At 43.1% G+C, this 10,676-nt stretch overlaps 1 protein-coding gene across 4 annotated transcripts in view; it reads left to right on the top strand.

The window, feature by feature from the left end:
• Positions 1 to 10,676, top strand: part of atg5 (ATG5 autophagy related 5 homolog (S. cerevisiae)) — a 296,434-nt gene that overhangs the window by 100,555 nt on the left and 185,203 nt on the right. For all 4 annotated transcript variants that reach the window (XM_070885622.1, XM_070885620.1, XM_070885619.1 and 1 more), the window contains one exon: positions 4,714 to 4,876. In XM_070885622.1, coding sequence (XP_070741723.1) covers positions 4,714 to 4,876 — 163 coding nt within the window. The remainder of the gene's footprint in view (positions 1 to 4,713; positions 4,877 to 10,676) is intronic.

The following is a 10,676-nucleotide window of genomic DNA, read 5'->3' as shown; positions in this document are numbered from 1 at the left end:
CCCCTTTTCCTCCCCCCCGTTTCCTCCCCCCCCTTCTCCTCCCCCCCGTCTCCTCCCCCCTTCTCCTCCCCCCCTTCTCCTCCCCCCCTTTCTTTTTCTTTCTCCTTCCTTCCCCCCCTTCTCCTTCCCTTCTCTTCTCCTTTCCCCCCCCTCTTCTCCTTTCCTTCTCCTTTCCCCCCCCTCTTCTCCTTTCCTTCTCCTCTTCCCCCCCTTCTCCTCCCCCCCTTCTCCTTCCCCCCTTCTCCTTCCCCCCCCTTCTCCTTCCCCCCCTTCTCCTTCCCCCCCTTCTCTTCTCCTTTCCCCCCCCTCTTCTCCTTTCCTTCTCCTTCCCCCCCCTTTTCCTCCCCCCCTTTTCCTCCCCCCCTTCTCCTCCCCCCCTTCTCCTCCCCCCCTTCTCCTCCCCCCTTCTCCTCCCCCCCTTCTCCTCCCCCCCTTCCCTTCCCCCCCTTCTCCTCCCTCCCCCCCTTCTCCTTCCCCCCCCCTTCTCCTTCCCCCCCTTCTCCTTCCCCCCCTTCTCCTTCCCCCCCCTTCTCCTTCCCCCCCTTCTCCTTCCCCCCCTTTTCCTTCCCCCCTTCTCCTTCCCCCCTTCTCCTTCCCCCCCTTCTCTTCTCCTTTCCCCCCCCCTTCTCCTTTCCTTCTCCTTTCCCCCCCCCTCTTCTCCTTTCCTTCTCCTCCCCCCCTTCTCCTTCCCCCCTCCTCCCCCCCTTCTCCTTCCCCCCCTTCTCCTTCCCCCCCTTCTCCTTCCCCCCCTTCTCCTTCCCCCCCTTCTCCTCCCCCCCCTTCTCCTCCCCCCCCTTCTCCTCCTCCCCCCCTTCTCCTCCCCCCCCCCTTCTCCTTCCCCCCCCCTTCTCCTTCCCCCCCTTCTCCTTCCCCCCCTTCTCCTTCCCCCCCCTTCTCCTTCCCCCCCTTCTCCTTCCCCCCTTCTCCTTCCCCCCCTTCTCCTTCCCCCCTTCTCCTTCCCCCCCTTCTCCTTCCCCCCCTTCTCCTTCCCCCCCTTCTCCTTCCCCCCTTCTCCTTCCCCCCCTTCTCCTTCACCCCTTCTCCTTCACCCCTTCTCCTTCACCCCTTCTCCTTCACCCCTTCTCCTTCCCCCCCTTCTCCTTCCCCCCCTTCTCCTTCCCCCCCTTCTCCTCTCCCCCCTTTCCCCTTCTCCTCTTCCACCCCCCCATTCCCCTTATCCTCTTCCCCCCCCCCTTTCCCCTGCTCCTCCTCCCCCCTTCTCCTTCTCCTCCTCTCCCCCTTTCCCTTCTCCTCCTCCCCCTCCCCCTTCCCTCCCTCCCCATCCCTCCCCCTTTCCCCCCCCCTCCTCTCCCTCCCCTCGCTGTCAGAAACACAAACACTGACAGACAGCGAGTGAGAGACACACACAGACAGACAGAGATAGAGACACTGACAGAGACACACTGGGGGGGGCATCCCAGCATGCTGTTGGAGGGCTCCCGGTGCTGCAGTCGGTAAGTAGAAAATGTTTTATTTATTGATTTAAAAAAAAAAATCATCTTCATTTTTTTTGATTGATTTTATTGGTTGATTTATTGATGTTTTTATCATTTATTATTGATGATGGCTCTTTATTTGTAAAACTGAAGTGTTTAATGTTTGTAAACTTCCCTTTAAACCCCCCCCCCCCCCCCACATTCCCTACGCCTGATTTGTAACCTGCGCCTGATTTTCTAAAGTGTAGACAAGGTTTTTTCGAATGTACAAAAATCTTCACTTACTCCATTCTAAGTTAGTTTGGAGTAAGTTTTCACTGCCGAAACTTTGAAAACAGGCGTAAGTGGCCGGACACGCCCCCTTTTGAAAAAAAAATTCTGTTCCAAAGTGAAACTGTTCTAACTGACTAGAACTAGAGCAAACTAAATGCCGAGAATTTGAATTTCTAAGATACTCCGTTCTACACCAGTTGCTCCAAAAAATCAGGAGCAACCGAGGCCGAAACTTGGGCCCATAGTAGGGATAGACTAATCAGAGATGAACATAACAGTGTGATGGGTAAGTTTTAGAGGAAGTAAGTGTTGTATTTACAGGAAGTGCAAACTATATTTAATTTTTAATATAAATATGTATTGAATCCAGTGCATGCCTGTGTCTATCACACCTCGGGTATTAAATTTGAAATGTGGAGTATGTGGCACTTCACTGCTCAATTGTTCGTATTACTAAAGCTGCAACAAGTCACAACTGAATAGGTTGGTGAAGTATATTAAAAAGAGCATGGTAATGAAAAAACACTGAATTGTATGCAAACTAATCAATATTGAGCAATCTCGTAAAGAAAAGCACATAGAAGGTGTTGGCCTTGACCCAGTGGATAGCGCTCTTGCCTCCAAATCATAAGGTGGTGGGTTCAAATCCCACTCTAGAGACTTGAACACATAATTTAGGCTGACCGTTGAGTACAGTACTGAAGGAGTGCTTCACTGTTGGAGGTGCTATTTTTCAGCTGAGACATTAAACAGAGTCTTCTCTCTCTGGTGGATGCAAAAGGTCCCATGGCACTATTGGAAGAAGAGCAGGGGAGTTCTCTCTGGTGTCCTGGCCAATATTTATCCCTTAATCAACATCGCTAAAACGAGCAAGAATTAACTTAAATTAATATAGCACCTTTCATAACCTCAGGAATGGCAACTCAACATTCCTGATTACAGATTTTTCAGATGAGATAGAGAGAGACGGATAAAAAAGGAATGGATCGCAATATTGGCTAAAACGATTACAGCTGTGAAGAGGGATGGTATGTTAAAATAATCATCAAATGAGGCCATATGGGTTGAACTGAAGAACAAAAAAGGGGCAATCACACTGCTGGGAATGTACAGTAGACCCCAAACAGTGAGAGGGAGATAGAAAAGCAAATATGTAGGCACATTTCTGAGAAGTGCAAAAACAATAGGACAGTAATAGTAGGGGATTTCAACCACACTAATATTAACTGGGATAAATTCAGTGTAAATGTTATAGAGGGAGCAGAATTCTTAAAATGCATTCGGGAGAACTATTTAGCTAGTACCTAGCAAGTCCAACACGACTGGCAGCAATTCAGGACTTAATTTTAGGGAATGAAGCTGGGCAGGTAAAGGGGTATCCGTGGGAGAACATTTTTATTGGTAGTGCTCATAATGTAGTTAGCTTTGGTGCAGTTATGGAAAAGGACCAAAGGTAGACAAGGAATAAATTTTCTCGATTGGGGAAAGGCCTATTTTACGAGGCTGAGGTGTGATTTTGCAAAAGTGCACTGAAAGCAGCTACTTGAAGGTAAATCAATGTCCGAGCAGTGGGAGGCATTCAAGAAGGAGATAGTTGGGTTCAGAGCAAACATGTTCCCACAAAGAAAAAGGGTGGAACTCCCAAATCTCGATCCATGGATGTCGAGGGGCATACATGGGAAGCTTATGTCAGATACTGAGAGCTAGATACCTCAAAGTGTAGAGGAGCACAGAGAGTGCAAGGGTGAAATTAAAAAGGAAATGAGGAAAGCAAAGAGTATAAGAGCAAGGAGGTTATGTTTGAACTGTATAAAACAGGAGTTAAGCCACAGCTGGAGTACTGCGTACAAATCGGGTCACCACATAACAGGAAGGATGCGATTGCGCTAGAGAGGGTACAGAGGAGATTTACAATGATGTTGCCAGGACTGGAGAATTTTAGCTATGAGGAAAGATTGGATAGGCTTGGGTTATTTTTTTTGGAACAGAGGAGGCTGAGGGTTGATTTAATTGAGGTATATAAAATTGAGATACCTAAATAGTGGATAGGGAGGATCTATTTCCCTTGACAGAGGTCAATAACCAGGGGGCATAGATTTAAAGTAATTGGTAGAAGGTTTAGAGGGGAATTGAAGAGAACATTTTTCATACAGATGGTGGTGAGGGTATGGAACTCATTGCCTGAAAGGCTGGTAGAGGCAGAAACCCTTATCACATTTAAAAACTACTTGATATGCACTTGGTGTTGTAATTTACAGGGCTATGGACAAAGAGTTTGAAAGTGGGCTTCGGCTGGATAGCTCTTTTTTGGCTGGCACAGACACAATGGGCCGAATGACTTCCTTCTGTGCTGTAAATTTATGATTCTATGAAATACTAAAAGAAATGATTAATATAAACAGAAACTATGGCATTATTTCTTTTAATTGTGTGTGAGACTTGACAATAAGCTCAAGCAGGCTTATCCACCCAGACTTCAGCGTAGTCAAACTTAATCCTGCCATCCCGTGTGCACTCATGCACTTCCAGCAAAAGTTCCTGATTGGCAGTCAAGAGTGGGCCCCGTGCCAATTTTCCCTCCAGCAAACCAATCCTGCCCTGACCACAGCCCCATATGAGAGAGAACTCTGCGCACCCCAAAGGTTGAATCTGAGACTTTGTGAATTCTGAACGGCTTGGCTCGTAACTGGATAAACTCACAGAACCATTGGGGAGGAGTTTATTTTTTAAAGTTTCATTTTTTAAATGAGTAAAAGATTGTAAAATGGTCAGTTGCGCAATTTTCTATCTTATTAGTATATTTTTAAGATGTGTTCAGAAAAATGATACATGATAAAGCCAGTTTTGAGTGACTACCACCAAAGTTCTATTGTTTGCATTAATCACTACTGTATTTAATTACCCGTTTTAAAATAAATGACTATTTTCTTTATGCCCAGAGCTGGTGGAATAAATTGTACACTTGTTTACTTGGAGTACAACTGTGTGCTTAATATTTTTCCAGAACTTTCCTGAAACGGAACTTCTTCATTGCCTCACGAAAGATGCTGTTGAAGCTCACTTTATGTCTTGCATTAAAGAAGCTGATGCCTTAAAGCACAAAAGTCAAGTTATCAATGAGATGCAGAAAAAGGATCATAAGCAGCTCTGGATGGGCTTACAAAATGGTATGTTACTTAGTTCATAATCCCTTATGAATGGCTTGTTTTGATGACTTTGTTGCAGATGTTGTCATCTTCCTGTGTTAGTCTTAACATCAGGCAAAATGTTCCAGAATTACATTTCCGACTTCCAAATTTGATGTTTTCCTGAATGATTGTTTACTATTTTTAACCAAGGACTCTAAACAATAGTGAAAAAAATTCCACATAATAGGTGGGAAAAGTTTCCTCCAGGATATTGAGGACAAATAGTACTATTCAGATCCACTTCCTATATCTTCAACTTTAAATGGCAATTGTTAACTGACCATTATTTTTATATATTTAAGGGGTTAACTGAACTACCTTAGAATAACCTTTAAATGGAGTAAAACTTAATTCTTTGCTTCAGTTTGCGTACTATTTTATGCTCAAGGACATTTCAAATGCACTAAATGTTAAGCAGTGTTGAATGGTTACTGTACCAGATGGCAACTTTCTCCAGAGTATCAGGACACAAGCCAAGAGCTAGGGAGATGGGAGTTTTAGAACAAGGAGCAGTGAGCAGTGTTGGCAGAGAGTTGGTTGCATCCGAACTCCGTTAGAAGCTGGCAAAAAGTTTCTTGATTTCACTGAAGTTTTTCATTCTGGTAAAGCAACAGGAAAACTACATTGGATTAACTTGGCTATATCAGATTGTATGGTGCAAGTGCTACTGCCTCTGACTGATGTATTCCAGCATTATAAATGTATGAATTATTAAGTATTATACGGTGTCAACAGGTAGATCTGATGTGCTCAGAAACTGCATATTCTGAGATCGTAAATGGGGATTTGTAACTGTTGCAGGTTGTCATAACAGTTGGTGATACCGACATTACAAATTAATCACTCATCAAGAACCAGCATAATATGGTATTGCAGCTACTCTGCTTCAGAACAAGTGTTGCTCCTCTTTCTCTCCGCCCCCCCCCCCCCCACCCCCCACCCCCTGCCCATTAATTTCTATGTCATTGCATTGATGAGAGCTAGCTGTTTCTCCTAGTGTGTTCTTGTACTGCATTTCTATGATGGAGATCTTGCGCTATTGATTCCCCTAGATAGTTATCATTGTAATGCCTAAAACACTACACCTAGTAGTGCTCCATCGTTACAAAAGCAAATAAATTAAGAGAACTATACTACTTTTTGCAACATTTTGGTTACCTTATTAATGGAAATCTAAATCCTTGTTTTGTTTTGGCAGGTAATTTGCATGAATATATATTGTTTATACATGGAGTACAAGTGTGAAACAAAAAACACGATGACACCTCAAAACTTGTTTTATGTTTGTTATCCTGGTTAGAGTTATGATATGCAAATTTTAAAGCAAAATAAGAGAACACAGCTTTCTGCGAATATGAATGTCGCCTCAGTTTTAAGAAAAATCAGGCAAATTTTTTTAATATATCAATGCTGTGTCTGAAACTGATACAACTCTTTTAGAACATGCAGCATCTTTCTGTGCTTTTTATAGGGTTCTCGCATAATTTTTGAAGGTCTTCTCTTACTTATGAAACAGTACATACGACCACAAAAGAAAAGAAAGTACCATTTGGGTCCACCGAATCTCAGAACATGATCCATCTGCAAGTGTTTTCTGGTTAAAAGAGAAGCAAAACTGATTGACAGTTGGTGAAAAAACATTGCAAAAAGTTTTTAAAGGTTACTGTGCATTTTGAAGGTTTACACTTTAGTCACTGAAACATCTTTCTTCTTTCTGACCTCCTGTTGCAATGTAGTGATTGATGTTGAAGTATAGTTTTACAAGTTCCAAAAGTTCTTTGGCACCTCAGAAATGAGCCAAGTCAATGATTGACTATTTTGCTTTTTGGTAGGGGAATAGGCAAATCAGAGCTAAGCCCAATCACTTGATGTTCACAGAGGCAAATTGCCGCAGCAGTAACTGTAGTGATCAGGAACATTGGCTGAATTTTCTTTTTCCTCCGTTTCTCTAGCCTGGGGATACTGAGGCCAATTGTAAGGCCTCCACTGCTGTCTGAACTGCGATAGGCTAACCGCACATACAAAGGATTGTCTCTGGGACCTTCCCAATGACGTGATTCAGCACCACATCAAGTGGTGCATTCATACATTGAACCACTGGGGTACCCAAATATTTATATTTTGTAATGTTAAAGGCATTTTTTCCCCCATTCGGTAACATTCATAAAAGATTTGACTTGATGCTGGATTGCTACGCCATTTCTTATATCGGATTTACGTTACAGAATTGGTTCAAGTAGAAATGATCCTGTAATCTGGGGGCCTCACTGCTCTCTAATCCATCCTATTTGTGATGGATAGATTTTGTTGTACCAAGAACATGAGCAAGATTAGGTAATTGTTTAGAAGTCACAATTGGCAGGTTCATTTTCTGGATTATAAATCTTCCCAGATGTATGAGCAAGGTTTGAATGGTCCAGCAATTGAAAAGTGGCTGAAAAGAAAAAATAAAGTGGGGGTTGGTGCTTTTAGAAGCAGTGTTTATTTTGCTGCTTTGGCATTGCTGCCTTCATTGGCACAGGGAGAAGGTCATTTCAGATGAATGCTGGCAGCTGTGCATCTTCATTTATCTTGTAACACTGCTGCTGAAGTCAAATGTGCCATTGGTATTGCATGTAAATGTACTTTTGTCAAGATAACAGAATTCTAATGCTTTCTATGTCTAATAAACTTGGATGCAGTTTATTTTTAAATGCATTTCCCACCAGTTCAGTTTCACCTTTCTCACAATCGACTTCATCCAGATTGTATGAATTTGAATGCTATCGTGACTATATTTTGAATTATTCATCATTTGTTTAGTGTTCTTATCATGACAACTTTGCACTCTCTTCACTTACTATCCCTAAAATAGCCTTTTGCTTGTAATAGCATTCTTGTTGTGTCACACATTATCCAAGCTGTCTCGCTTGAATTTTTCATTTAATTAAGAGGTATTTTTACTCCAGGTAAATCATATTATGTCTTACGAGATAGGGATATTGGTGCTGGGAAATGGAACTGTTCTCATTGCAGGCACCCAGTGTTAGCTTTAAGCTAAGGGAGAAGTTTGCTCTGCTTGGCCCCAATAGCATGCCTCAGAAGAGTATCTCCATTGCACTAGTATAACACTTTTTTTCCATCACCCACACCAGCTATTCTGTGGCCTTTCAGAGTGAGATTGCTAATTATTACTGAATTAAGGATTGTTTGTGCTGTTGGCCCATGACTCTGACACAGGAGACTTTCATCTCAATCAGTCTGGGCTGAATTGAACCCAGGTCCCAGAGATAAAAGATTATTGTCTAATCCACTGCATTGCTAGGTGTTCCTAACGTTTTACTTTCAAAAAAATGCATTTATCCTTGGATGGTTTGTAATCTTTTTTAAAACTTTGATTTTATATAGCCCCATGCTATTGCCAATGCCACAGAGTGCCTCACAAACTGAATTACTTTTGAAATGCAACATCATAGTCTCCCCTAAGTTGCTTATAAAAAAACATTTGCATACTAATGGGTTGCTGTTCCAACTGCCACACGTTGATTTTAAAAATTAATATGTAGGAAAGATTTAAACTTTGTCTAATTCTTGCTAACTACTCTCTCACTTGGTTTTTAACTTTTAGAGCATGCAAGGTCAGAATCCATAACGTGCTTACATCCTTAAAGTTTTGTAAGTATTACTATATCCAGCTCCAGTTGATTTTTTATCTGGTATTTTCCACTAGGTGGCATTGCAGTTTATTTAATTTCATGCCATGTATATTTTAAAGGGCATTAGTATATATACAGGAGCTGAGATAGAAATGTTTGCATTGAGAATTAAGGGAATTATGTGTTCTCTGTGAACAAATGACAGTAGCAGGTTGTAATTGCTTTTATATTTCATCAACATACAAGTTCTAAAGGATAATGTAAATTAGGTTATTACAGAAAAACAAACTGTTAGTTTGACATGAAATTAATTATTGGTCAGAAATTATACAGTGGCTTTGTTCTTTGCAATGCAGCTTAATCATCATAGTCAGTCCCTCGAACTCGAGGAAGACTTGCTTCCACTCCAAAAGTGAGTTCTCAGGTGACTGTACAGTCCAATACGTGAATTACAGTCACGGGTGGGACAGACAGTTGTTGGAGGAAAGGGAGGGTGGGGAGTCTGGTTTGCCGGACGCTCTTTCCACTGCCTGCGCTTGTTTTTTACATGCTCTTGGCGACGAGAATCAAGGTGCTCAGCGCCCTCCCGAATGCTCTTCCACTAAGGGTGGTCTTTGGCCAGAGACTCCAGGTGTTGGTGGGGATGTTGCACTTTATCAAGGAGGCTTTGAGGGTGTCCTTGAAATGTTTCCTCTGCCCACCTGGGGCTCACTTGCTGTGTAGAAGTTCCGAGTAGAGCGCTTGCTTTGGGAGTCTTGTGTCCGGCACGTGGACAATGTGGCCCACCCAACGGAGCTGGTCGAGTGTGGTCAGTGCCCCGGTGCTGCGGATGTTGGCCAGATCGAGAACATTGACGTTGGTATGTCTGTCCTCCCAGGGGATTTGCAGGATCTTGCGGAAGCATCGTAGCTGGTATTTCTCCAGCGATTTGAGGTGTATGCTGTGTATGGCCCACGTCTCTGAGCCATACAGGAGGGCGGGTATCGCTACAACGCTGTAGACCAAGCTTGGTGCCAGAATTGAGGACCTGATCTTCGAACACTCTCCTCAGGCGGCCGAACACTGGAGGCGGTGTTGAACTTCATTGTCAATGTCTGCCCTTGCTGATAATAGGCTCCCGAGGTATCGACGACGAGGTTCTTCAACGCCTCCAATGCAGCTTAAACTACAACAGTCAATATAATTACAGTTTTTAATTTATTAAGGTAACATGATAACCCAGAATGTGATTTATGATCAAAAATTCTTACAAAATATATTTTTTGTACATTAAGCTTACTGAAAATTATAGTTGGTACATGATAATGCCAAATAGTTTAGTAGTTGGCAGTGGTTCTAGTAATTTTAGCATTGTGAATTTTGACAACATTTTGCTGGAGATCTTGAAAATCAGATAAGCAGTTGTAAAGAATTGCAACAGCATCCACCCCACTACCTCCCCCTCTGCCACCTCTAAACTTATCTTTATTATGAAGCCCACCGCCTGCTTCTTGCAGCCCCTTTTCTCCCAATTCCTGAATATCCAGCTCCTCAGTCCCATACTCTGTTCCTTTGACACTAGCATACATTTATTTCCAGATTCCCAAACTCCACCTTCAGCAATCCATCTTTAGCAATCATGCTACAGCCCTCAGGAACTCTTGACTCTCTATGAAGGCTGAATGATAGAGCTGATTTATTGGTATACAGGTGAAACTCCACTTATGTTTCCAGAGGATGTCACTGGGGATTAGTGCGTAGATAATGAAAAGCACATGGTCAAAGATGGAACCGGGTTACACAAGAAGTGACCATGCACCCATGACATAAGAAGCCATTGGAGACGATGTAGTGTCCATGATGTGACGGGTAGAATTGAAACCATAAGTGAGCTGTGTCATGAATGTGATTTTGTTGGTCGTTTTCTTTGGTGCCCATGCACTCTCTTCTGTAGCTCTGGGTTTCATTCTGGATCGTGTCTGTTTCATCATTTACATGCTATCCCTTTGAGACATCACCCAGAAACATAGCTTTCACATGTGTATTGGCACCTGCAGCGGAGCCTGGTCTCCAGTCATCTTTGACCCCCTTGCCACTGGACCAAGACCATGCTCGTCAAGCCCGTGTGGTGGCTGGTGTGCAACGGCCACCCTACATTAAAAGAA

This window comes from Pristiophorus japonicus, chromosome 7, assembly GCF_044704955.1.
Source record: "Pristiophorus japonicus isolate sPriJap1 chromosome 7, sPriJap1.hap1, whole genome shotgun sequence".
NCBI lineage: Eukaryota > Metazoa > Chordata > Chondrichthyes > Pristiophoridae > Pristiophorus > Pristiophorus japonicus.
The sequence above is the reverse complement of the archived record's forward strand: the minus strand, read 5'-3'. Positions and strand labels throughout refer to the sequence as shown.